We start from the raw sequence: 27,055 nt of genomic DNA on the forward strand, positions 1-27,055 counted from the left end.
GCCCGCGCTCGTCCCCGCCCGGCGGCGGGGCGGGCGGAGCTGGGGCCGCAGCCGCAGCGGCAGCCGGGGCTAAGCCGAGCTCAGCCCGGCGCAGCGCAGCGGGACATGGAGGCCGCGCCGGCGGAGCAGGGTCCCCCCGCGCCGGCCCCTCCGCCGCCACCGCTCCCGGAGAGGAAGAAGAAGCCGCAGCGGGCACCATCGCCCGCCCGCCCCAAGGAGGTGCCGGGCTGGTCGCTGGCCAAAAGCCGGCGCGGCGGCGGCGGGGGGCACCCGGGCGCGGCCCCGCGGCTGGCGGCGGGGGGCGCGCACTCGCGGCGGGCGGGCGGCGGCAAGGACGGGCGGCCCGAGAAGCGGGCGGCGGCGGCGGCGGCCCGGGCCGGTTGCAAGGGGCCGGCGGGGCGCGGCGCGGCCAGGGCGAAGGGGCGGTGCCGCGGCGCGGAGACGGCGGCCACCGGGGCGAAGCGATCGGGGCCGGGGCCGGGGCCGGTGGCCGGGCCCAGCCTGACCGACAGCAGCTCGGAGGTGTCGGACTGCAGCGCCTCGGAGGAGGCAAAGCTGCTCTCGCTGGAGCTGGGGCTCAGCGGCAGCGATGGCGAGTCCCCGGGCAGCGCCCCGCCGCCGCCGCCCTCGGCCGGCGAGGCCTCGCCGCTGCCCGAGGAGCCCTCGGCCGCCTCCATGGCCAGCAGCCGCCTGCAGCTTAGCACCTCGCTCGCCTTCTCCGACCTCACCGAGGAGCTGCTGGACGCCGGCACCGACGGGCTGCTCCGCGAGCTGGAGGACCTGCGCTCCGAGAACGACTATCTCAAGGTGGGCACGGCGGCATCCCTGGGCAGTGGTGTGGCACAGTGTGGGTCAGCAAGGCTCAGCATCCCTTGCGTAGCATGCTTTAGCATCCCTGGGCATGGCATGGCGAGGCACAGCATGGCATCTGAGGGCCTGGCTCGGCGTGGCACAGCATCCTTGGCTATAGCATGGAGTTCTGTAGCATCCTAGGGCATGCGCCAGCGTGGCTTAGTGTCTCTGGGCACAACATAGCATCCCAAGGCAAGGATCATCACAATGTGGCATCCTAGGGCATGGTTCAGCATGGCACAGCATCCCTGGTAATGGCATGGCATCCCAAAGCATGGCTCAGCAAGGCACAGCATCTGTGTGCAATAGCATAGCTCAGCCTTCCATGGAACATCACAATATAGTGCAGCATCCCTGGGCATGGCTGGGCACAGGGCACAGCTCAGCTCAGCCCTGTATAGCCTGACTCAGCCTGGCATGACACTGCTGAACATAGCCTGGCCTGGCTCAGTTGGGCATCACTGCATGGCATGGCTGGATGCAGGGCTTGGCATGGCTCAGCCCAGCACAGCATCGCTGGACATGACCTGGCATGGTACAAGTGAGCTCAGCTCAGTGCATCATGGCACAGCTGCGGATGGCACTTCATGCTGTGGATGGGCTTGTCTCAGTTTGGCATAACATGATGTAGGGCATGGTTGGATGTAGGGCATGGCTTCCCTACTCCTGACATGGCCCAGCTGACACAGAGCAAAGCTCAGCTTAGCACAGCAGGGCCCATCTGGGCCTGGTCCAGCATGGTGTGCCATGGCTGGGCGCCGCTTGGCTCAGCACAGCATGGCACGTTATGGCAGAGGGCACACATTGGCACAATGTGGGCCACCTTAGCCTGGCATGACCCAACTGGGCATGGCAAGCCTTAGCATGGCGCCAGCTCAGCATGGCTAAGCTCAGCACAGCCTGGGCTGGCACAGCTCAGCACGGCACAGCTCTTCTCCACCCAGCTTGACATGGCAGAGCACGGCATGGTTTTGGCTCAGCCTGGTTTGGCATCCTGGGACGCTGCTCAGCAGGGCACTGCTCAGCTTGGTGCAGGGAGGGATGCTGCCCATGCCCTCCCTGCCTGCTGATGCTGCCAGACCCTGGGGACATTTTCCAGCTTGCCTCTTTCCAAGGTTCCTGTGCTTCCCAGGGCCTTTTTCTGGGCATGCAGCATGGCTGCCTGGTTCGGGGTGGGGCATGGTGGGTGAAGCCAGAGCAGATGGGCTGTATGGGGACAGAGGCACAGAGCAGTTTATTCTCAGTCACGCCTTGACCTGCTGCCCCTTGGCAGCACTGCCTGCTGCGGGGTGGGCACAAACACCCACCAAGCGCCGCGTCCTGGTGGGCTGCAGGCATTTGCACCCTCTGCTCTTCTTCAGGGTGGAGCTCTGGATGAGATGTTTGTGCAGTCACCTGCTGGGGGCACACATCTCAGTGGCTGCTCTTGGGATGTCACCGGTTGGAAAGCAGGCCAGCTCTGACCGGCTGGTGCCAAAGCTTGTAAATGCCTTGGGTTTGTAGCTGCGAGGTGGGAGCTCGGTGCTGGGGATGCGCTCAAAGATGCTCAGTCAGGCCCTTTGTCCATTAGCAAAGCCCCAGTTCACAGCTGGTGTCCCAAGTCCTGCCAGAATTAGCAGCAAGAGCTTAAGGGCTTTGATTTACTGAGAGGTGGAAAAACACAGATGAGGCCCCTTCAGTGTCCAGGAACATGCATGCAAACACTCTGGTTCCAACGTGCCGAGCAAGCGCTTCCTCCATTTCCACGTGATGCTCTTCCTGCAGGCTGCAGGCCAGCGGGCTGCCAGTGTTCTACCTGCCTTGAGGGGTGGCAGCTGAACCCCCCCAGCCAGGAGCACTGGGGAGAGTGGATACGTGCACCAAGAAGTGCAGTGGGTTGGTGGTGGCATCCCCACTACTTGGCCATGAGTATAGAGTATATGCCATGAGTATATGCTATGTGCACTTGGGTCTATTCCCTGACATGAGCATCCTGCTTGTGCCCATGTTGTAGGTTGTTTCTCATGACACTTGAGCAGGAGACTGCTGAGATGGTCCCCAGGCTCCAGCCGGGCACCCCTTGTGCTCCAAGGTGGAAGGTTTGCTCCCTTAAGGAGCAGAAACCTGTGTTGCATTGCAACAGGGGGCTGGTTTGCCAGCTCTGCTAAAAATTAGGGTATTTATTTGGGGCTTTAGGGCAAAAATCAAGCCCTACCCCAAGCAATGAACATCACCCGCCTGGCCATGCAGCCCAGGTTGGAGAGCAGCATGCAGGGAACCTGCAGAGATGCCCCCTGTCCCCAGCACCTCCCCTCCCCTTGGCTATGGATGAATCAGGCTCCTCAGAGGTGACTTATTTCCGAGGACTCATGCAGCGAGCTGCAAATGAGTATTTTTTCATGTGTTCATCAGAGCCAGCTCAAACCTGGTGTGTTCTTAACGAGAAATGAGGAACTCTGGGGGATGGAAGGGGTTTGGCAGCGTTCTGGCACAGGCCAGACGTGTGTGGTGCTACTACACCCGTGTGCTGCACGCTGGGGTTGGAGCTTCCCAGCAGAGCACATTGCAGCCCTCGGCAGCAGTGCCAGCTCACGTCGCATCCTCCCTCAGCTGCCATAATCAAACGTATATATTTTAAGCACACTTCACCCATTTCTCTCTGTAACCCAGATTTGTGCAAGGCTCTGCCTTCCTCCTCCCGCTCTGGGTGCACCAACTGGGCTCGTGTGTCCTCTTGTTCCTGTGCACCTGCTGTGACACCCCATAAATGGGTTATTTCGAGTGTTCCCCCCAAAAAAGGGCCGTTCTTCACGTGCAGGGTGGCAGCCAGCAAGGAGGGGCAGCGTCTCGGGTGTCCTTGCCCCATCTCACTGTTGCTGAGCAGTGTGATGGGGAGCTCCCAGCCCTGCTCAGTGGGCTGGAATATGTGAGATGTGATACAGCAGCAGCTGTGGAGGGATGGGCAGACAAAGAGTGGGCACGGGAGAGGGTTTGGAGCGAGGGGAGGGGATGCCTTCAAACCCTTTCCTCTCCTCTCCTTAGGAAGGTGCTCAGGAGAGAGCTGTGTAACGCTGGAAGCACAGCACTGCCTGCCCCCTCCTGCATCACCCGCATCCCTGGGGTTTGGTGCGTTTCCCAGCTCCATGGAGCAACACGTAGGGTGGGTGAATGGGTGCCTTGTTCCTCCCAAGGCAGGCAGGGACCAGTGTGTGCCACCAGTGAGGGCTCAACAGTATATTTCCAGCTACACAGCCCCAGCTGGGGGTGCATGGGGGACCTGGAGGTTGTGTCTGGGCAGCCTGGTTGGCACAGGGCTGTCACAGGGGCCCAGCTCTGTTGCTGCTCACATCCTGCCTGCCCACAGGGGCAGGGACCATGCCCGGGGGTCCCTGTGAGCGCAGGCAGAGCCGGGATGCAGGGATGTGCCATGTATCACCTGCCAGCAGCCAGAGCAAGGGGATTTGCAGGCTCTTGCCTCTTGAGGTGCTGCCCAGCAGGGGCTGGGCTGCAGAGAGGCCCCCGCTGTTTGCATGTTCATTATGGGGCAGGTGTAAAGCTGTGGGATGTGGATTTTCACCTCCCTGACGTGCTCTGTGCTGAGCAGGAGCTGTGGTGCCAGCCAGGGCAGGGCTGTGCTGCACTGGGCTCCAGCATGACATGGAGGGAAGGATGGCTGATATTTGCTGTCAGAGCTGGGCTAGAGCTGCTGTTGATGCACCTAAAGAAATCTCTGTGTGACACAGGGTGTGCTTTACCCATCCTTCAACCTACTGCACCCCCACATGGGCTTGGGTGAGCTGCATTTGCTGGGATCCCCTGGCTGGCAGGGACACCACAGGCAATTTCCCTTTGAAATTCCCTCTTGATTTCATTTTCCCCCTAGCAAATTCTAGCATAATTCCCTCTCCTGTCTGCTGGGGGCTCAGAGTTAATGGGAAGCTGCTGCTTTTGTCCTTGTAATCTCAGAGGAAGCTGGTGCTTGTTGCTCCTGGACAATAATCCCCACCTTTGCACCAGGGATCTCAGGCTTTCCCGCTGCCTGCGTGGCCCCAGGCTCTTCACAAAGGCATCAGTGCAAAGCATAGAGGCAGCTTTCACCCTTGATCCTCCTCTGCAGCCTGTGCTGATGTTTGGGGTGCAGGTGGAGGGTGTGAATACAGCAGGGCAGGGCTCCCCGAGTGCTGCCTGTCCCCCTTCTGCCCCAGAGCCTGAGGCTGCCAAAGCTGAGGGTGTCTGTGCTGTCAGCAGCACCTCAGCCACCAGCCATGGCGTTGTTTGCATCATCCTCTTGTGTATCCGTTGCTGTTTCTGCTTCTAAGAGATAGTGGATCCTGCTGAGGAGCTGCGAGTCCCTGTGCTGCTCTGAGCATGCTGTGTTCTTGCAAACACCTAAGCCAGCATGTCACCCATTGGGCAGGAGAGCTGAGGGTTTAACTCTTCTGCCACAACACTGATGGGTCTGATCTGCGCTTTGAGGTGTCCTGCAGGTGGGCATCAGGACAAGTCTGTAGCTGTTACCTCCTCCTGCTCTGGACCTGCACGCACGTTTGTCTGAACTGGATCCAGGCAGTTTGCATCACATCTTGCTGCTCCTTCGTTTCCTTAATAATCTCCCCAGGGAGACCCAGTGTCTCTGAGGTTTGTGCAGAGAAGGTTGAAGGTATCTTGTCTCTCGGGTTCCTCTGTGCAGTACAACCTGGCTCCTGCAGGCATGTGAGGTGTTTGCTTTTGCACACCCTTGTGCCTTGGGCATTGAAATGAGTCCTCCTGAGCTACAGGTCCCCAGCATCATTTCTAAGAGGGGTGACTTGTGGTATAAACCCACTATGAATGAAGTCTTTGTGGCTGCAGAGATGGGGTGGGCACGGATGCTGTGGTGGGTAATCCTGGGGGATGGAGGGGATGAGCAGCCCAGGGGTGCTGGGAGGCTGGGACTCCATGCAGGGGTGGGCACCTTTTGCTTATGGGACGAGAGGCCAAGCCTGGCAGCCTCTTGGACAGAAGTCATTTATCTCGTCCTCAGTGTTACCCTCTCTCTGTTTTACCTCATCTCTGTTTCATGAGGCCAGGTTGAATGGGGCTTGGAGCAAGCTGCTCTAATGGAAGGTGTCCCTGTCTGTGGCAGGGGTTGGAACTGGATGAGATTTAAGGTCCCTTCCAACCCAAACCAGTTCACAATTCACACTTGGTTTATAATTGCTATGGAGCTTCATGGTCACAATGCCACCCCTCAACTGGGGATGTTTCTATGGGGTTCCTCCTGGCTCCTAGCTCTGTTCTCACCTTATCCAGATGGATTCTTTGCTTTGTTTTGGGGCATCACCCCCAGAAAATGTGCAGATGCAAAGGGTGAGGCTCTGTGGCTGTCACAGACCCCAGAGCCATAGGGGGACCCCTGTGCCCCCCGTGTGCTGCCTCCAGTCACCACAGGGCTGTTCTGCTGCCGCAGCTTGGCCATGGAGGGGCTCAGCTTTGCCATCCTGAGCTCCCTTCCAGTTTACTGGCATTTTCTGCTCCCGATCCTAATCCAGTTACTACGGCTTATGGCACAGCTTGCCTCCTAGGGGCAAGATTGGGATGGGCTGTGTGGCTGCTGGGCTGCTGCCGTTTGAAGGGTTTATTGCTATTATGGGGTACATGCAAATTCCTGCAGCTTTCCCAGCCTTCCAGTGCCGACCCTGCTGCAAACCCACTAGCCCCAGTCCTGGGAGAAGCAGCTCCAGGCTGTGCCGATGGGCTTTGCCCAGGCAGCAGCTCACGCTGGACACAGCCTCATCCCACTATAATGGTTGCTACAACCCGAGGGATAAACAAGAGGAGCTCTTGGTGCTGCAAGCCCAGGCTTCCTTCCAGTGAGGTTTGGTTGGGCTTTTTCCAAGGTCCCTGCTCCCTGCCCTGCTCAGCTGCTGCCTGGGGAAGCCACATGGCAAATGGGAGCCGGTACTGTCAGCACTGGAGCAGGATGCAGGCAGCCTGGGGTGCCTCTGCAATCAGATTCAAGCCACGATTCGCATGACTTCGGTAGTGAAAGGTGGTTTTCCATCAGCCTGCTGCAGAGCGCCTGTGATGCATGATGCATTTTACATAGAATCACAGAGTAGTCTGAGTTGGAAGGGACTTTAAAGCTCATCCAGTTCCAACCCCTGCCACCCCCCTGCAGGGGACACCTTCCACTAGAGCAGCTTGCTCAACCTTGCCCATGAAAGCTCCGAAGGAATAGATGCCATGAGCCAGCTCCCCTGGCTGGTTTGGGTACAAGGTGGTGTTCTCAGGGCTGTGGCATTGCTGTATGGGGTAGGCAGTGCTGTTGATGCGTCTCCATTGGGTGCATCGCAATGTCACAGGGCTGTCTGGTGTTCAGGCTTGGGGGATTCACCCCTGAGCTGTCCAGGGGTGGACATGCCCATAGTGATGCTCCTTCATAGGGCAGTCTCGGGCTGCCCCTGGAGCAGCCCTGGCACTCCCAGATGCCCATCTCAGTGCCTCGGGGCTGTTTGTGCCCTGCTCTTGTTCTCCAGAGCCCCCAGCATGAAGCAGAGCAGCTTCAGGGGGGCAGCAGGATGCTGGTGGCTGCGGGGCCGCAGCGCTCTAGCAGCCTGGACGAGAAGATAATCCGGGATTGTCTCCTTGACGTTCCTTGTTTATCACACAGTGCTCAAAGCCAACAGTGGGCGACTGTGCCTGTCCCTGCAGCTGCTGCCCCCCCTCCCGGGCTCCGCTTTGCCTTTAGGGGGAATTCCTGCAGCTGGGGCTTTATCCAGCAGGATGAGTGGGCAGGGAGTGTGCCAGCGCCTGGCAGAGCCGGCACAGTGCTGCTCACCCTGTCTGTAGAGCACTGTCATGGGTCAGGAGCAGTGGGGTCCTGTCCCCTCTGCCTGGGGGGAATCGGGGCTGTGCATCCCTGCTGCCTGTGCTGGATCCTCCTCTTGTGGCCGTGGCATGGAACAAGGCAGGAGCAGGAGTGACATTTGGTAGTGATGGGGTTGTTCAGTGGTGGCTGGAAGGTAGATGTTTGATCCCTTCCCAGAAGCATGCCGGGTCCAGGGACTTCTTGAGGAGGAGAGCAGCCAGTGTGATGCCTTGAGCTTTGCTTGGAGGGTGCTCACAGGGATGTGAGAAGAGCTTTGGGCAGCGCAGCCTGTGTGAGTCCCAGGGACAGGAGGGGACAGTCCTTGAGCATCCCCAGTGACCACTGCCCTGTGCTGGATGGGGAGGTGGCACTGGGGCTGCAGCTGATGCAGGGTTCCCACAGGTCTGGAGGAGGCTTTGAATCATTGTTGGTGCCTGCAGGATGTCAGTCCTGGCCCTGCTGTGGCAGTGACAGAGCAGCTCAGTGCCGGAGGCTCTGCTGACTTAGGAGGGGTTTGTCACCATGAGAGCTGATGAAGCTGGGAAGGGGTGGACCAGGGGACCCAGCCCAGCGGTTGCTGCTTGGTGGCAACATGAAGGACAACCTCTGGTTCCTGGTGCTGGCAGCATCTTGCTGTGTCCCTGCGTTGCCTCCCTGTCTTGCCTGCCATCTCTTCCTCCTCTCGCCTGCCTCCCTGACACATCTTTTCCAAAGACATCCCGTATTCTCTGTGCTGCAGCTGCCGCCTGTGCTGCTCCTGCAGCTCCTCTCCCTCCCCCATCTTCCTCTTTCTTTCACCACCGATGCACCCGTGTTGGCTGGGTCACCAGCGGGTGATGGTGCCCAACTGGCTCTGAGCCATGTTCCTGCAAGGATGGGGCTTGACTGGAGGGGGACTCTTCATCAGGGGCTGTAGTGATAGGACAAGGGGTGATGGGTTCAAACTGACACAGGAGAAGTTCAGGTTAGATCTAAGGCAGAAGCTCTTCCCTGTGAGGGTGCTGAGGCGCTGGCACAGGGTGCCCAGAGAAACTGTGGCTGCCCCATCCCTGGGAGTGTTCAAGGTGGGGTTGGACAGAGCCTTGGGTAGCATGGTCTAGGGTGAGGAGTCCCTGCCTGTGAAAGAGGGTTGGAACTGGATGACTTTAAGGTCCTTTCCAACCCAAACCAGTTTGGGATTCTGCGATTTTATGATTCTATGAGCCAAGGGGTTGAAGGTGTGTGAAGAGTTTGTGGGCTGGAGGAGAACAGGGGAGCCATGGTGGGGATGTGTCCCCACCACACAAAAAGAGGGGAGAGCATCTGCGCGTTCCGTTCCCTCTAACGCACATCTCCGCACAGGATGAGATCGAGGAGCTGCGCGCAGAGATGCTGGAGATGAGGGATGTCTACATGGAGGAGGACGTGTACCAGCTGCAGGAGCTCCGTCAGCAGCTGGACCAGGCCAGCAAGACCTGCCGCATCCTGCAGTACCGGCTGCGCAAGGCGGAGCGGCGCAGCCTGCGCGTGGCGCAGACCGGGCAGGTGGATGGGGAGCTCATCCACAGCCTCGAGCAGGACGTCAAGGTGAGGCTGTGCAATCCCCACGGCACACGTGGGTTTAGGTGAGGTGTGGACACCGTGGCTGGTGTAATGCAATGGCGTGGCCGGGGATGTGCAGGGAGTGCCATGGATTGGGCTGCTTATTGGGCTGTCAGTGGGGGCATCATGATTCCCTGCTCATGGAGTTGATATGGGAAGTGGGGAGCAGTGCTTGCAGCTGGCAGGTGGGGAGTGTTTGGGGGGGGTCCTGGGGTGGAGAGGGACGGCATTGTCAAGGATGGGGGTCTTGCAGTGCCATATGTGAGGTTCGTCCTGTGCAGGCTGGAGCTGTGTGTCCCAGGATTGACCTCCCTTATCCTGCACCGATGGGGACAGGATGGGGCCACTGCCATGAGCTGGAGCATCACAGATGTGCAGAGAGGGAGCATAGGGACCAGGACGCTGGGGACATGGGGCTGCTCCTCTCAGCCATCAGGGAACCTTTGCAGAGCCCCAGGCATGGTGGCAGGCCGGGCTGGGGCAGGGACAAGGGGACTTCTGCAGGGTGACGTTGCTCTGCCCCACCAGCCGCTGGCCTTGAGGAGCTGCTGGTGCCAGTGAGTGTTTGCTGAGGGCTCTTGCTGCCAGGAGTGGGGAGCGGTGACGGCTCGGAGGGGATGGGAGCAGCTCCAGGAGTAGCTTTGGTTCTTGAGCAGGAAACAGCCAGTCCTGGAGCTGAGGCACGCCCGAGCATGGGGCTGTGAGCCTGCCTTATGCTGCTGGGAGCCCAGTCCCCTCCCAGGCTGCCCAGCAGCCCCCAGCTTGGGTGCTGCTGCCTGAAGCATCCCCCTCCAGCTTCTCCCTTCATGGAAAGAAAAGCACAGCCCATCCCTGTGGGGAATGGGAGCCTGCCTCCATGGCCTGGGCCACCCCATCTGCCTCCACAGCCCCGGTACCCCAGGCAGGCAAGGGACCAGGGGCACTGGAGATGATTTTCCCTTCCTTCAGGTGCAGGAGTGAATGCTCCATGCTGTTAAGCTCCCTTTATGTCAGGGGTTGCTCCCTTGCGGGAATCTGGAGAGGGGGTCTCTGGGTCTGTGCCCAGGATGGATGGATGGATGGATGGATGGATGGAGCCACCCTTCACCCGGGCAGCTGCTGTTTGTTCTGTAATGTGATGCAGCAGCTCTCCTTTCTCCCTGCCAGCGCAGCTGCTGCCTGCAGTGAGTGGCTACTGCCTGCTGTCATGCTGCCTGCCTGCTTTCCCAGCCTTGTGGCAGTGATTCCAGCTTCACGGTGTGGGAAAATAGTACAACAAGGCAATGAGTATCCTGTTAGGGATGGGGAAGGTGGGGTTTGGCCAGGGGATGGGGAGTGGGGCAGCCTAACAGTTGGGGGACGGGGACAGCAGCCACAGCAGGCAGTGGAGGGGACACACACAAGAGCCATGGTGTCACCAGCGCAGTGGCTGCTCTGGAGGGTCTCAGTAACAGCCTCATATGAGGCCTGTGGTGCCCAGGTGCTGCGGTCCCAGCCCTGTGTGCACTGTGCCATGCTGTGACAGCCCCATTGTGTCCCCAGGTGGCCAAGGACGTGTCCGTGCGGCTCCACAATGAGCTGGAGGCGGTGGAGAAGAAGAGGATCCGGCTGGAGGAGGAGAATGAGGACCTGCGCCAGCGGCTCATCGAGACTGAGCTGGCCAAGCAGGTGGTGCAGAACGAGATGGACAAGCTCCGAGAGGTGAGAGGACATGGGGGACATCGGGAGGCGTCCCCAGGACTCTGCCCATGGCAGGTGTCTGCTCCGTGGGATCTCATCCCTGCTCCCATCGCTGAAACCCAAACCCTGCTGCAGATGCTGTGAAACCGGAGCAGTGCCTGCCCTGTGTGAGACGTGCTTCAGCCCGCCCCAGGGCGTGGGGTGGCTCTGCCCTGTGCTGGTGGTCTATGGGTTGTCCCCCCCTGCACTAGAGCCACTTACATGTCCTCAGCCACTTGCTCAGACTGGCCAACGCTCTGCACCATGTGTGGAGACCGCTGTGTCCCTGGCACAGTGCCTGGTGGTGGCCGTACCCTGACCACATGCTGCTGGTTCCAGTGGGGCTGAGCCATGAGGCTGCACGGCTGCAATGTCCCAGTGGTGTCCCAGCAGTACTGTGGAGCTGGGTGGGTGCATGGTCCCATCTGTGTCCTGGGGAGCCATGTGCCCATAGCACAGATCCAGGGCACCCCATGCTGTGCCAGGTTTGGGAAGAGTTCCCAGCCAGGAGCGATGTCATCAGGAAAGGCATCCCCATGACAGTGTGTACTTGTGATCCACCGCAGCACTGGTAACCCACTTCCCTACTGCCCGGGATGCCTTTGGTCCCTCGGGAGCCTCGGGAAGCATCATCGCTGGCTGAGCCATCAGAGCAGCGTGAGAGATGTGCTGAGGCAGAGCTCTGGCCCTGCTCCCGCTGAGGATGGGGACACGATGCAGGGAGAGCTCCCTCTGCCCCCAGCTGTGCCCCCTGTGTGGCAGAGCAAGGAACCAGCACATGGCTTTGGGATCCATGGGGCTGCCTGTGCCCAGTCACAGAACCCCAACCTGGTTTGTGTTGGAAGAGACCTTAAAGCTCACCCAGTTCCAACCCCTGCCACGGGCAGGGACACCTTCCACTAGAGCAGCTTGCTCCAAGCCCCTGTGTCCAACCTGCCCTTGAACACTGCCAGGGATGGGGCAGCCACAGCTTCTCTGGGCACCCTGTGCCAGCGCCTCAGCACCCTCACAGGGAAGAGCTTCTGCCTAAGAGCTCATCTCAGTCTCCTCTCTGGCAGGTTAAAGCCATTCCCCTTGGCCTGTCCCTACAGGCCTTTGTCCAAAGCCCCTCTCCAGGTTTCTTGCAGCCCCTTTAGGTACTGGAGGAGTGTTGTATGGTCTCCCTGAGCTGATTAATGCTGGCACCAGCACCTGGCAAGCCACAGGACCCAGCCGTGGTCATACCATCCCCTCTGCAGCCACCTTTTCAGTGTCACAGAGCAGCATCACCCCGATGGGGTGTCTCATCCCTCCCCTGTGCAGGCTGCACTAACAGGCATGAAATGGGTTTCCCTGCAGCCAGCACAAGCTGAATAACAAATGGCAGCAGCAGGAGCTGGGCTGGAGGATTCTTGTGCTTGAAAAACAGGCATAGCCAATGGTTGTGTGGTCAGTGCAGCGAGCCCTGAGTGCCAGCTCCTGCCCTGCCCTGGCAGAAGAGCGTGGGAGAGGATACGGCCCCTCTGCGGCGCTCCAAGGGATGCTGCTGGTGGGAGGACACCCAGCCCAGCTCAGAGCCCAGCTCCAATGGTGTGTCTCCAGGCAAGCAAGGGCATGGGGTTACTCAAGGAGCACTCAGAGTGCTAATGAGACAAATGAGTGAGTTCACAGCCCTCCTCCACCTCCTCCCTGCTGCTGCAGGGCACAGAGCATGGCAGAGCTTGTTAGCAGCCAAGCCAGGGCTGAGTGGAGGCTGCGCAGGCCTGGGCTCACCCCTCAGGGCTCAGTGTGTCTCCTTTCCAAGAGGTTTCTCCCATAAGCGGATAATTGTCGGGATGGGCAGATTATCCCAAAAGTGTGTGTGCTGTGCCCCTCCATGGCATGTGCTGGGGGGCAGGAGAAAAGCGGGACTGGTCCAGGTACCTCGTGCCACATTGAATTTGGTCACAGCGAGACCCAGGGGCACAGCCACCCCATGGGATACACCCGAGGTGGACCAGTGACAGCAGCATCTGCCCCAGGGTGCTGTGCTGGGGCCGGGCAGTGCCTGGTGCGGGATGCGACGTGGCACAGGCAGTCCCCGGGAGAGGCCCTGCAGCAGCTCCAGAGATGGTCGTGGCCTTAATAGGAAAGCTGGAGCCCGGCACCTTGGCACGGGCAGCATTTCACATTTCAGCTGCATTTCCCAGCTGCTTTCTTTGGCTGCTGGGCCCCAGCACCCGCTTGGAAGTAGGTCCAGGGCGGCTGCACGGATGGGCCGGTGCTCATGGGGGCTGTGTGGGTGTTCTTGAGGGGTTTTTCCCAGCTTCCCTCCCCACATAACTGGCCCTGCTCCGGGCACATCGTTTTTTCCCCCTTTCTGGTCTCCTTTCTTGCTCTGTTTGTCCTCCCCATCCCCCAGCTGTCCTGGAGATTGTCCCTTGTGTCCCCAGAGAGCCCGAGGGCAGAGTCAGCATCCCCCTGCTGAGCAGCCCTCCCCATAACAGTGACCAGGACTTGTGCCTTGCTTGAGGCTGCTCCCACACTGGGATACCCCAGAGCTGTCGCTTGGCCTGGGGGTTGGATTCCCTGCTTCATCCAGAAGGGACCATGACTCAGCCTCTCCACGGCTCATTTCCTGCTCATTCCTGCTCGCTCACAGCAAGCCTGCCTGCAGGGGGAATTTCTGGCCAAACCTCATGAGATCATGCTGCTTGTCAGCCCAGCTTCCCCCTCAGCAAACAAGCTCAGCCCACTGGGGCTCTGGTGTGTTCCTGGGGTTCACAGCACCGATACCCATCCAGGTGGGTCTGTCTGTCCGTGCTGGGGTGCAGAGCCCTCGCTCCAGGTAACAGCTCTCTTCTCCCTGCAGAATTCCCTGAAGAAGCGGGGGTCTCGCTCCATCGGGAAGGCTGAGAAGAAACCATCAGTGCAGGTATCAGTGCCGGGGTGTCCCACCAGCACCCCACGTCATGGTGCCAGTGGAGCCAGAAGTAAAGCTGGGCATGGCAGTGTCATCCCCTCCCTTGCAGGGATTCCCTGCCTTTCAGATCCTGTATATGGGAGGGATTGACTCCTGGGCCAGCCTGCTCCATCTTCACCTGCTCCTTTATCTCATTTATCAATGGAGCACCAGTGGCTGTGGCTTTAACCCTTTCCATGGGTCAGGACTGCAGGAAGGAGCTGAAGGACTTTGGCTTTTCCATTGCAGAGCTGCCCCTGCTCTTGGGTTGCAGCTATTGCATCCTGGGTCCCTCCTACCCCATAGGATGTGAGGAGCTGAGGGTCCCCATGGGACAGGCTGGTGGCCGCGTTGTCCCTGCCCTGCCAGGGTGCTGGGGGGATTTGGGCTGCAGCAGGATTTCAGCTGTCACTTGCTGTTGGGATGAGCTGCTGTGAGTCACTAATGCTGTTACTTGGGGTCGGAGGGGCAGAGCTGCTGCTGCGGGAATAGAAACACAAGTGTTTTAATGCTGAAAAAATCCTCTTTCAAAGGCAAAAGACCTGGAAGGTTTATTCTGGGGAGAAGATCGGTGCCCCAAAGCCAGGGTAGGGAGGGAGACCCCGTAAAGGCACTCCTGCTGCTGAGAGCATCTCAAGTGTCATAGTGGGGACCCTGGGCACCCTGAGGGTTGAGCATTGCACAGCCCACTCTGTGCAGCCACGGGACGGGGATCCCCAGGCTCTCAGAGACCTCCCCCTTTGGTCTTTTATTTATCATCTCCTTTTAGCTCCATCCTTGAGAGCCCTTTCAGGCCAGATGATGGTCCCAGAGTCCTGCCCCCATGTCCCCAAAGCGGCTTTGCAGCTACACCCAAGCTAAGGGGGTCCCTCCATCACCCCCCCTTCCTGAGACTGAAATGCAGCCCCTCCTCTCCTCTATCCCAAAACAAACCCAGCCCTGGGCTGCAGTAAACCCCCCTCTGCTTCCCACATCCCCATGGAGCTGAGACCCCTCAGCCTGGGCATGCAGGGCTGGATCCCAGCTCTGCAGTGGGATGGATGCTCCAGGAAGGACCCAGTGCTGGAAAGCAAATTCTGAGCTTCCCCAGGTTCAAATGCCCCTTGATGTGTCCCCCTTGAATGCTCGCTCTCCCTGTGGCCCCACAGGCACAGATGCTTGTGACTCATTGGTGGTTTCCTGGGCCCCTTTCCTGCCCGGGTGAGCGTGGCCACACTGGAGAGCACTGGTGCTCACTGGAAATGCAGCTGTGAGGGGACACAGACTCAGTGCTGAGGTCTGCCCTGACCCCAGGAGCACTCGAGGTGGCTCTGGGGACGTGTGTGTGTCCCCAGCGATGTCAGGGGGCAGCGGGACACCCCGGCTGCTGCTTTTTTCCCCCCCTGAATAAACAGGAACTGAAGTCATGTCTGCCTGCACTGCCCCCCCCCCATCTCTGCAGCTCCGGGGGGGCACAGCTTTAATGCGCCTTAGAGCAGCTGTGCCTGCGTGTGTGAGCGTGGAGGAGCAGCAGGGAGGCTCCTGTGGCCATTTGGGGACTAAACCAGCACCCTGAATACATGGGACAGCCACCCCATCAGCCATGGGCTCAATATGAGCAGCCTGGGAAGTTGGTGGGGTAAAAAGCTGCTGTGGGGCTTGGGGAGTGATCACAGGCATGGCTGGGGGTCAGGAGCACCCGAAGAGGGGGACATCTTATTTGTGCCAGGCAAGGAAACAGGAAAGGGGATGAGCTCAGCCAGGCAGAGGGACAATGGGTGCCAGCATGCTCCTGAGCTCCAGTGGGTGCTGTGGGGTGAGGGTCGCAGCCCCACAGGTCCCCTCCTGCAGGGACCGAGCTTGGAGCACTGGAGTGACCCCACGGCACAGGAAGGGAAAATACTGGTCCTGCATCCGGAAGGGTTTCTGAAGCAGAGGAGCAGTGTGCCTGGGCAGGCAGCCCAGAGCCGGGCTCCCGCCTTTAGAAAAGCACACGTGGGGAAGTGCTCCCAGGAAGCAGAGGGGCTGGGGAAGGGACTAGGAGCTGCTGCCTGGGGTTTCTGTCCCCTGGTGCCAGCAAGGACAAATGGTGGGTGAGGAGTGGGACTTCGGGAGGATTCCAACCGGAACTGCTGCTTCTCCACCCCGGGATGGAGCGTTTGGGGCTCCATGGGAGGAGCAGAGCCCTGGCAGAGGGGTGCAGCAGCAGCAGGGGCTGGAGGCACGGCTCTCCTTACCCAGGCATCCCGCTCTGTCTCCATGCTCCCCCTGAAAGCCTCCAGGATGGATCTCAAAAGTTGTTTCCTTTCCACAAACAGGGGCTGCAGCTCCCCGGGGTGGGAGGGTGGCACATCCCCAGGGCTCGCTCAGAGCCCCCGTGGCCCCAGGAGCACCCTTTAACACCTGCACCCTCTTGGTCCCCCCAGGAGGACAGCGCAGACCTTAAGTGCCAGCTGCATTTTGCCAAGGAGGAGTCGGCCCTGATGTGCAAGAAGCTGACCAAGCTGGCCAAGGAGAACGATGGCATGAAGGAGGAGCTGCTGAAGTACAGGTCCCTGTACGGGGACCTCGACAGCTCCCTCTCGGTGGAGGAGCTGGCCGACTCTCCCCACTCCCGGGAGGCCGAGCTGAAGGTCCACCTCAAGCTGGTGGAGGAGGAAGCCAACATCCTCAGCCGCAGGATAGTGGAGCTGGAGGTGGAGAACCGCGGGCTGCGGGCGGAGATGGACGACATGAAGGGCCAGGGGGACAGGGAGCTGCCGGCGCAGGACATGCGGTTCCTGGCGGGCATCACAGGCTGCGGGGACACGGGCGACACGGTGGCGGAGCTGCGCCGGCACCTGCAGTTCGTGGAGGAGGAGGCTGAGCTGCTGAGGCGCTCGCTGCTGGAGCTGGAGGACCAGAACAAGCTGCTCCTGAGCGAGCTCAGCAAGTACAAGTCGGAGCACGACCTGGACGTGACGCTGTCGGAGGACAGCTGCTCGGTGGTCAGCGAGCCCTCGCAGGAGGAGCTGGCCACGGCCAAGGTGCAGATCAGCGAGCTGAGCGGCAAGGTGAAGAAGCTGCAGTACGAGAACCGTGTCCTGCTCTCCAACCTGCAGCGCTGCGACCTCGCCTCCTGCCAGACCACCCGGCCCATGCTGGAGACGGACGCCGAGGCCGGTGACTCGGCGCAGTGCATCCCCACCACCAGCTGGAGGGACAGCACGAACGGCGGCGAAGCCGATGGGCTCGGTGGTGGGAAGGTGCCCGATGGTCCAGCCAAGCTGCTCAAGCCCAAGGATTTGGAGACCTTGGTGGGCATCCGGGACCAAGCGGTGCTTGTCAGCAAAGCGATCAACATCTTGATTTCGGATGCCAACGGCTTCACCTCTGGGCTGAAGGCTTGCTTGGATAACGAGTGTGTTGGGGGGCTGCTGGGCGAGGCGGTGGGCAGCGGAGGTGAGAGCCCCAGTGATGCCAAGCTGATGAACGTGCTGCTCATGCGGCTGGGTGTGCTCCAGCAGGACCTGGGCTGCTTCGTGAGGAAGGTGGATCACCTCACCAGCAGCCTCAAGGAGCACACAGACTCTTTCAGCTTCTCTGGCCCCAGCAGCCACGACACCACCAAAGAGGGGCTGCAGAAGGAGCATGCCTCTGACTTCCAGGTACGGGCTTCTTGCCGCATCCCCTGCAGCAGCCACCGCTTTATTTGCTGCCCTGTTTCCTCCTGCTTTAATGGAGCAAACTCCAACCCCCAATGTAACCTCCTGCTTCTCCAGAGTGAAACCCAGACTAACACCTCACTGCATGCCAGGGGCACCGAGGACAAGGTAGGACTCTGCTCCAACAGAGTGTGCCCAGGGCAGGATGGGGTGGGTATCCCAGCACATCCCCGCATGGGCTGGTTGTGCTCTGCCCGTGGCCAGTGGCTCTTGGGTGTAATCTCACCTTAGCAGGGGCTGATGTTTTGACTGCTCTCTCCCAGCTCAGCCCAGCATCCCCTTTGCTTATTGGGGATGAGCCTCAATAACAGCAGCCCAAATTGTGGGGACCCTGTTTGCAAGAAGCCTCAGTCCCCAGTGGTACCCAGGCAGGGTAATTTGGAGAGCAAAGGCTCCAGGGCAGATCTGCATCCGATGGAGAGTACCTTTGAAGCAGTGGAGAGCAGCTTTGCTTTGTCTTCACCCCTTTTTCCTGGGGGTCCCTCATGGCAGGGACCAGGGATGTCCATGGTGGCTGAGGCTGTGGGCCCAATCCCGTTTCTGGAGCACACTCGCTTGTTCAGAGTCCTATTTTCCTGCATGTGGTCCCACCAGCCCCAGGTCCCAGTCTCCCCCAGTCACTGCATGGCACCATAACTGGTGTTTGCACATTTTTTCCCTCTTTCTCTCTTTTTTCCCCCTTTTCCCCAAACAATCCAGGCCACGTGTCTCCTCATCCTGTGTTTCCTTTTGGTTTCCGCCTTGTCTCCCGCCATGGTGATGAAGCTCCTTCTCCTCCTCATCCTTTTTGTCGTCTTGTAGTTCTTTACTGTTTCGGAGACCCATTGTTTTGTTTTCTGGCTTTGTTTTCTTCCCGCTCTTTTGGTTTGTTCTCATTAACTTGCCCACGCATGCAGCAGCCTGATTTTAGGGACGCCGACCCTTACCGCATGCCCCACGCCAAGGACACGGACCCCACACAGCCCCGGAGCTACAGGACCTGCAGGCCCGAGGAGAATGACTCCTATGCCACCGAGGTAAGAGCCACATCCCCCCTTGGCCAGCAGGGATGGGGATGGGGCTGCGGGAACGGGGCTGTCCCTCTGGAGAGCTGGGGACACGGGGAGGCCAGGTCACCGTCCGCAATCCCCTCTCCGGGCCGTTGCAGATAAAGGAGCTGCAGCTGGTGCTGTCGGAGGCCAACGAGAGCCTGCGGGGGCTGCAGGAGCAGCTCTCCCAGGAGAGGCAGCTGAGGAAGGACGAGGTGGACAACTTCTCACAGAAGATCTGCCAGGTGAGTAGGCAGCAGCCCTGATACCTGGGAGACAGGTATCCCTGCTCCCATGGCCAGGGACACCTCCAGCCCCAGGCTGATGATCCACCTTAGGGCATGGGTGTCACGTGGATGTCACCCAGAGCTGCACAGAGCGCAGTACCCACCTGCTTTGTGTTGGAAGGGACCTTAAAGCTCATCCAGCTCCAACCCCTGCCACGGGCAGGGACACCTTCCACTAGAGCAGCTTGCTCCAAGCCCCTGTGTCCAACCTGCCCTTGAACACTGCCAGGGATGGGGCAGCCACAGCTTCTCTGGGCACCCTGTGCCAGCGCCTCAGCACCCTCACAGGGAAGAGCTTCTGCCTAAGAGCTCATCTCAGTCTCCCCTCTGGCAGGTTCAAGCCATTCCCCTTGGCCTGTCCCTGCAGGCCCTTCTCATCGTCCAATACCCCCAAGTCCTCTTCAGGGCTGTTCCATCCCATCTTCAAGGGGCACAGGGTCTGTGCACACTCCTTCTTGCACATGGCTATGCAGCTTCCACCCATGACAATGCCTCGATGTTCCTGCTATCCCCAGCACGCTGCCAGGGCAGCGCAGCTCCCCAGGGGTGTTAGATATGAGGCTGGCACCAGGCTCAGCCCACACCCTGGGGCAGGGGCCCCACGCTGCTGTGCCAGCCCCTGTCTCAGATCCCACATGTCTCTCTGCAGCTGAAGGAGGACCACCAGAAAGCACTGCTGCGGCGCGAGTTCGAGCTGCAGAGCCTGAACCTGCAGAGGCGGCTGGAGCAGAAGTTCTGGAGCCAGGAGAAGAACCTGCTGGTGCAGGAGTCACAGCAGTTCAGGCAGAGCTTCCTCCTGCTCTTCATGAAGCTCAAGTGGTTCCTCAAGCGCTGGCGCCAGGGCAAGATGGTGCACAGCGAGGGCGAGGACTTTTTGGAGGTACTGTGGGCTGAGGGGCTCCCACGTTGGCTGCTGTGGAGGGGTGATCACGCTGTTGGGCATCCCTCCTGGGCACGTGTCCCACCCAGAGCTGGTTGATGTCCCCATCCCATGCTGTGGGGGCCCCTCATCACCCCAGCCATGATATCCCCACAGGTGAACAGCATGAAGGAGCTGTACCTGCTGCTGGAGGAGGAGGAGCTCGCCCCACAGCAGCAGGCAGACAACAAGATGTGCACTGGGGATGCTTGGACCCCCAACACGGTGAGCAGGGTCCCCATGATGGGGTAGAATGAGCCCTCGTTGAGGCTGTAGGCATGGGCTGGCTGCTCCTCTCGGGTGCATGGCTGGGAGGGGATGCTACCCGCTGGCATGGCACCCCAGGGGTGGTCCCGTGCCCTGGTGGTACCTGCTGTCCCTCTCCCCGGGGCTGGTATGCAGAGAGAGCAGCTCCCAGTGGGGTCCCACCAGCTCCCTCTGACCTCCCCCATCCCTCTGCAGCCCAATGAGTGCATCAAGACGCTGGCGGAGATGAAGGGGACCCTGCAGGAGCTGTGCACAGAGCTGCGGGAGGAGCGGCGCGGTGCCAGCGAGCTCCAGCAGCAGTTCACCAAGGCCAAGGCTGCCTGGGAGATGGAGCGAGCCGAGCTCAAGTGCCACATTGCCCAGGTGGGAGCCCCGGGCACCCCCCTTTGCTGGGGGAGCCGGGGGGTGCCTGTGTGCCAAGCGCTGGCATCTGGGCAGGGCTGGGAAGAGGGTGGCACTGTGGGAATCTCAATTAGCAGCCGCTCTGGGAGGCGAGTTTCTATGGCAACGGGGCTGGCAGGAAAACCTGACTGGAGCAGCAGAAGATGCTCTTTATTCCTCACTGCGTTTGTCTGGGGCCAGTGGGATGGTGCCGGGGCTCAGTGTCCCTCCCCACAGAGCAGCATCAGAGCCCTCCTGTTTTCCTGTGTCATGGTGCAGGTCAGAGCTCTGCACCCTCATGGGTGCTGCAGGGGGGATCTATGGTAGGGGGTTGGAACTGAATGATCTTAAGGTTCTTTCCAACCCACCTCATTCTGTGGTTCTATGGCAGAGGCTAGGGAAGGAGGTGGAGGGAGAGCAGCCTCAGCACTGGGGGAATCTCCTGCTGCAGAAGCTGTCTCATCAGTGCCCCAGCCTTGCCCTCACAGTGATGAGTGTCTTTGCTCCCTCACACTGCTGGCAGCAACCCATGGCCATACATCAGCTCCGCTCCCCAGCACCTTCCAGGCGGGATTTCTCCAGGCAGAGCTCAGTGATGAGCTCAGTTCCCTTCTCCCACCCCTAAAAGAGCAGAGCTGCCACAGTGGCAACCCCCCAGGTCCTTCCTGGCTGCCAGCAGCAGCAGCATCCTTGGGGTCCGCTCTACCGGCCCCTCTCCAGGAGCTGGGTCCAGTAGGCAGGGCTGCAGGCAGGGCACAGCCGAGCAGGCAGCACATTCAGTCCATGTCCCACTGGGTGACCGTCTGCCAGCCCGTCTGGCAGGACGTGGCTGCAAGCCAGGGCTGCACAGCCTTGGGGACACCATTATTGGCTTGGGCAGCATGGGATCTGCACCGGGAACCCATGGCCTTGCCCCTGTGCTGGGGATGTCCAGCACCATGGGTCCCCCACATCCACCACCATGTTCCTGCAGCTGGAGTCCAAGGCAGGCAAAGGGATCACAGAGCGTGCGCTGCCGGATTGGAAGGTGGCGTTGAAGAGGGAGCGTGAGGAGCACCAGCATCTCCTAGCTGAGTCCTACAGTGCTGTCATGGACCTCACCAAGCAGCTGCAGATCAGCGAGAAGAACTGGAACCAGGAGAAGGTGGAGCTGCTGGCCCGCTTCAAGGAGGAGCAGCAGCAGGCAGAGCAGCAAGCGAAGGACCTGCAGAACAAAATCAACCAGGTATGGTGTGTCCCCATCGTGAACATGTCCTCCAGCCTCCGCTGTTTGCCCAGAGGGCCACATTCCACATGTTGAGTGACCAACACATTCTCCAGTTGCAGAAAGGAACCAACCCATGGGCATTGAAGCACTCTGAAATGGAGAAGCACAGCAGCAACTGGAAAGAGGTGGGCAGGAGAGGTTGGAGGGCTTGAGTGTATGTTTAGATATGGTTAAGTGTATGGGGTATGGTTAGATGGGAGGACATGGGAACCCCAAATAACACCCCTGGAACACCAAATGAAGGGGAAGCACCAGGGACTTGGGGGAGTAAGAGGGTGGAGAGCATGGCTGAACATCAAGGGTTATAAAGAGTTGACTTATAAAGATGCGGGCACAGTGGGAATGGGATGCTAGGCCTGGATGCATGGGGGAAGGTGGTAGTGCTGGAGAGAAGCAGGGTGCAGCAGTCCCTGCTCCAGCCCATCTGTGTACATTGGTCCTGTGCCTGCTGACACCAGAGCTTGCTTCTGTGTCCTTCCAGGCTCTCAATGAAAAAATCACAGACAAAGAGACAATCTCTGAAGCAGAAGCTAAGGGAACCAACCTCAAAAGGTGAGTGAGCTGGTGCCTGCATGCTCCCTGGGGCATGGAGGGGGCTGCATGGGGCAGTCATTGGGCTTGGCAGCCCCAGCAGCTGGGGGAAGTGTAGCTGTGGGCCAGGGTTGCCATGGAGGCCAAGGGCTCCCATGAGGAGTGGGACTGGGTGCTCAGGAGAGCCCCATTATGGGGAAAGCGGGGTGCCTCCAGCTGCCTCCCAACCCACTGCCCTGTCCCCTTGTGAGCTCTCTCCTCTCTCCTCCCACAGGACCAAGTCTGTTTCCTCCATGTCAGAGTTTGAAAGCTTGCTTGACTGTTCTCCCTACCTCCCTGGAAAGACCACGCCAGGGCTGGGCGACCACTCCCGGGGCAAAAAGGCATCTGCAGCTGCCCAGCTGCTGCCCAACGGCATCCGGGACAGCGCTGGCCTTCCTCCCTCCCACTGTACATATGTGAACATTGAGCAGCCTGCCCCCGACAGCCTGGCCAAGGAGAAGCTGGGCATCTCCTCCTGGGACTACTCATGGGCACACAGCCTCTCCGCACACGACCCAGCCCAGAAGCAGATGCAGAGGAGCTACACAGCACCTGACAAAACGGGGATCCGCATCTACTACAGCCCGCCGGTGGTGCGGCGGCTGGAGGCACCGCTCGTGCACAGCAAGGAGGGGAAGATCATGATTGAACCTGGTTTCTTGTTCACCATGGCCAAGCCAAAGGAGCCGGAGGAGTCGGCCAGCGCTGAGAGCACCTACAGCCAGTGGCTCTGCAACTTCTCCAAGCAGCAGCGGGAGCTGCTGGACGCTGGCACAGTGGAGAGCGCGGTGCCGCCGGTGCCCCGCTTCCCCCCGTCACTGCACGACCTGGAGATCTCCGGCAACATGAGCGACGACATGAAGGAGATCACCAACTGCGTGCGGCAGGCCATCCGCTCCAGCTCGCTGGAGAGGAAGGTGAAGAGCACCTCGAGCCAGACAGTGGGGCTGGCCCATGTGGGGACACAGACCACGCAGACGGTGAGCATCGGGCTGCAGACTGACCTGCCGCGTGGCAGCAGCATGCACAGTAAGAGCTGGTCCCCGCGCACCTCCTCCCTCGTGTCCGTGCGCAGCAAGCAGATCTCCTCCTCCCTGGACAAGGTGCACTCCAGGATTGAGCGGCCGTGCTGCTCCCCGAAATACGGCTCTCCAAAGCTCCAGAGGAGGTCTTCCTCCAAGCTGGATGCCTCTAAGGACAGGAGCCTCTGGAACCTGCACCAGAGCAAGCAGAACGGCTCTGCCTGGGCCCGTTCCACCACCACGCGCGACAGCCCCGTCCTCAGCAACATCAATGATGGCTTGTCCAGCTTGTTCAGCGTGGTGGAGCACGCGGGCAGCACTGAGTCCATCTGGAAGCCGGGCTGCCCTGAGAGCAGCCGGGCCAAGCCCGAAGCACCCAAGTACGGCCTCGTGCAGGAGTTCTTCAGGAACGTGTGCGGGCGGGCGCAGAGCCCCACTGCCCCCCCGGAGAAGAAGGAGACCCCAGGGGAGGAGGGCAGCAAGAGAGCCGAGCACCCCGGCCCGGCCACCCACCACCCAGCAGAGAGCATCTCCCGCGGCTTGAACAAGAAAGTGCTCAAGCAGAGCAGCTGCGAGGACCCCAAACCCTCGTCCCCCGGGCAGGGGGGTAAGGACGCAGCCCTGCGGGACCCCGACCTCATCTCGGCCATAGCCAGCGAGGTAACGAGGCTGGGTGCCCCCCGGGCTGCCCCACTGTGGCGGGGGACAGGGTACCTGGCCCCTCTAACCCCCCTGTGCCATCTGTCTTTGCAGGACATGGCGTGTGACTGCAGCTCCCAGTCCCTCACCTCCTGCTTTGCCCGGCCGTCCCGCTCTGCGGTCCGCCATTCCCCATCCAAGTGCAAACTGCACCCTGCGGACCCCCCCAGGGCGGAGGAGAAGCTGGGGGCCTCGAGTGAGTGAGGCCGGGGGCCGCAGCGTGCCTGCTATCCATGCTCCTGCTGGGACAGCACCCGCGCTGACGCCCTGCGGGGCCCCGCTCAGAAGCGGTGTGGGCACATGTGTCTCCTCACCGTGGGCACATCTGTCTCCTCACCGTGGGCACATCTGTCTCCTAACTGTCCCCTCACCTCTGGGGACGCTTGGGAAGCAGATGTGGAGCCGGCTGCCGGTAGCCCTTGGGGAGCATGGTGACATCCACCGTGGTGGCTGCTTCACCTCCTGTCTGTGTGGGACGCGCTCCCATGGAGCTGCTGCCAGCACTGGGGGGGTCCTCACCGGTGCTGATCCCTCTGGGAACATCAGCTGAGATCCCACCATGCCGAGGGCTTGCTGGGGCCTGGAAAGGGGAGAGCAGCCGGGGGGCTGCTTGTGTAAATAGGGCAGGGCTGGGGGAAGCACGCTGGGGACACTGGATGGATGCAACAGATGGGGGCATGATGCCGTGTTGGCCCCGCAGCTGCTGCCAGTGCTGCCCATCCTGCGGGAGCTCCAGCGCATCCCTGCCCGCCCCGGTTGCAGTGTGGTTGCATCAGCCTGGGCCGCATGTGCTTCCCAGGCAGGAAGGAGGCGGGGAAGGTCCCTGTGGTCACCCAGGCTGGGCTGGGCTGGATGCGGGGCCCTCCCTGGCCACCCTTCTGCTCTGGGGGGGGGGTGCTGAGGTCCTGCAGTGCCGGGAAGGGGCCAGGTGTCCCCCTGGATCATCCGGATGCAGAGATGGGATGTCTGGGTGCACAGTGTGGGGAGAGGCAGCTTGTGCCTCTGTGTGTGCACACTGATGTGTGCGTATCTCCTGCCACCTTCGCAAGGGGCCACGGCTGTGGTGCCCTCCTGCACTGCACCCACCTCCCTGCCTGGGGCCACCTGTAGTTATTTTCTCCTCCAAGTGCTGAATATCCATACTTCTCTTTCTTTTTTTCCTCTCTTTTTTCTCTTCCCCTCCCCTTTTGGCTCTGCCCAACTCCAGACAGCCTGCAATGTAAAACCAAGTGCATTTTACAGACACCGAATGGAGCTGCCTGGGACAGGCACCAATTGCATTAAGAGATTGTGGGTTGGGAGCTGCAGTGGGGTCCCCAGTCACCACCAGCAAAAGCCTTACCTGGGGAGGGAGGGGGATAGCAGCCACGGCCCCCCATGGCAGTGCAGAGCTCACACAGGGCAGCCCCTGGAGAGAACAGCAATCCTGGAGGCAGCTGCCTGACCTATTTCCAAGCTGGTGCCAGGGGCCAGGCAGGGATTCAGGGAGATGGAGCTGCCTGTAGGTGCCTCCAGGGGCTCAATGCAGTGCTCTAGGACTCTGTACACTGCTCTAGGGCTCAGTGCATTGCTCTAGGGCACGGTGCATTGCTCTGGGGCTCTGCACACAGCTTCTAGGGCTCTCTACACTGCTCTAGAACTCAACACATTGCTCTAGGGCACGGTGCGTTGCTCTGGGGCTCTGTACACAGACAGCTCTATTGCTCTGTACACTGCTCTAGGGCCTCTGCACATTGCTGTCATCTTGCAGCCTGGCCTCAGAGGCACTGCTGCAGCTGCTGCCCCTCCTGCTCCGGCCCCACAGCAGCATCACTGCCAGGTCACAGCCTCTGCAAGCATCTCCGGGCCAGCCGCTCACTGCCTGTGTCTCTGGACACACCAGCATCAGCCAGGGCCAGCAGGCCCAGCACTGGAGGCCTTTAGCTCCTTGGGGCACCTGGCCAGCCCCTGGGGGACCCCCGGCTGTGGGACACATGGGGCAGGTGCTGCCCACCCTCACCAGCAGCATTCCTGCCATGGAAGTGGGGTTCCTGCACTGCCATGGGCAACCTGCTGTACATAGATCCTGTTGGGGTGGTTTTTAGCATTTTCATTGGTAACAGGGGGGTTGGTTTGGTTTGGTTGGTTGTTTTTTTTTAAAGACTCTACTTTCAGAATGTGGTTTCTCATTTTTACACCTGCCTTTGAATGATTTGTAATATTGGTCGCTTCTGTCTGACTGTAAATAGTGGTGCTGGTGTCTCCTGCGGGGTGGGGGCTGAGCTCGTGCTGGTGATGGGGCTGCAAAAGCAATGGGGAGGGTTTGCTGGAGGTGGGGAGGTGGCTGGTGCTGCCCCAGCCCCTCACAGCCTCTGCCCCGTCCCCCCCGCGCCAGCGCGAAGCCCAAGCTGCTTTGGGCAAAGCCACGCTTGCCCCTGCCCTGTCCTGCTTCCTCTCGCCAAGGTCGCATGAAGGGCTCCTCCTGCCCCGATGACAGGCCCCTGTCCCTTGCTTGTCGTGTGATGAATAAAGGCCCTGCAACCCCTCAGCCCTGCCCTTGGTGCTGCCTTCCCCTGCTGCAGGGACAGGGGTGCCTGTCCTGCCTGGGGCACTGGTGCTGCTGGTGGGGGGGAGGTTGGCACCCACGGGTGGGGAGATGGAGGATCATGGAATCACAGAACAGTCTGGGTTGGAAGGGACCTTCAAAGCTCATCCAGCTCCAGCCCCCTGCAATGAGCACAGGGACATCTTCAACTAGCTCAGAGTGCCCAGAACCACGTCCAGCCTGGCCTGGAATGGCTGCAGGGATGGGGCATCCCCCACCTCTCCGGGCAGCCTGTGCCAGTCTTTTACCACTCTCACTGTAAAGAAATTTTCCTCACATGCACCCTGAATCTCCCTCTTTTAGTTTAAAACCATCACCCCTCAGCCTGTCACAGAGGGACAGGACCTAGACCCTGTCAGCTGCCCAGCCACGCACTGTATCACATCCTCTCCTCACCCACCCATCTCCCCACCACCATCCCTGTGTGCTGACCTCAAATGGTCTCTGTCATCACCTATGGGCCCT

The 27,055-nt window shown here is 60.3% G+C and overlaps 1 protein-coding gene across 2 annotated transcripts; it reads left to right on the forward strand.

Annotated features, from left to right (window-relative positions):
* The first annotated feature begins 371 nt into the window (after window positions 1-371).
* MTCL2 (microtubule crosslinking factor 2) lies at window positions 372-25,648 on the forward strand. Of its 2 annotated transcripts, none has more exons than XM_062604139.1 (15): window positions 372-807; window positions 9,023-9,247; window positions 10,784-10,942; window positions 13,791-13,853; window positions 16,286-17,506; window positions 18,463-18,579; window positions 18,711-18,836; window positions 19,528-19,758; window positions 19,915-20,022; window positions 20,260-20,427; window positions 21,419-21,670; window positions 21,766-21,837; window positions 22,194-22,264; window positions 22,518-23,967; window positions 24,061-25,648. In XM_062604139.1, the coding sequence occupies exons 1-15, from the start codon at window positions 676-678 to the stop codon at window positions 24,208-24,210; spliced, it is 4,545 nt and encodes a 1,514-aa protein (XP_062460123.1). In that variant the 5' UTR covers window positions 372-675; the 3' UTR covers window positions 24,211-25,648. The 2 variants fall into 2 exon arrangements, with proteins under 2 accessions (XP_062460123.1, XP_062460121.1); XM_062604137.1 differs by having other exon boundaries at window positions 373-807; window positions 18,460-18,579.
* The last annotated feature ends 1,407 nt before the right edge of the window (window positions 25,649-27,055 follow it).

The sequence above is a fragment of the Pezoporus occidentalis genome, unplaced genomic scaffold (genome assembly GCF_034315485.1).
Source record: "Pezoporus occidentalis ecotype Australia unplaced genomic scaffold, CSIRO_AGI_Poc_V1 ctg83, whole genome shotgun sequence".
Classification (NCBI taxonomy): Eukaryota; Metazoa; Chordata; class Aves; order Psittaciformes; family Psittacidae; genus Pezoporus; species Pezoporus occidentalis.

Coding starts and splice junctions, on each gene's coding strand:
- MTCL2 (XM_062604137.1), top strand. CDS start 676: ATGGCCAGCAGCCGCCTGCAGCTTAGCACCTCGCTCGCCTTCTCCGAC. Junction 21,838..22,193: donor ACAGCAGCAACTGGAAAGAG/GTGGGCAGGAGA, acceptor GTGTCCTTCCAG/GCTCTCAATGAAAAAATCAC. Junction 22,265..22,517: donor AAGGGAACCAACCTCAAAAG/GTGAGTGAGCTG, acceptor CTCCTCCCACAG/GACCAAGTCTGTTTCCTCCA.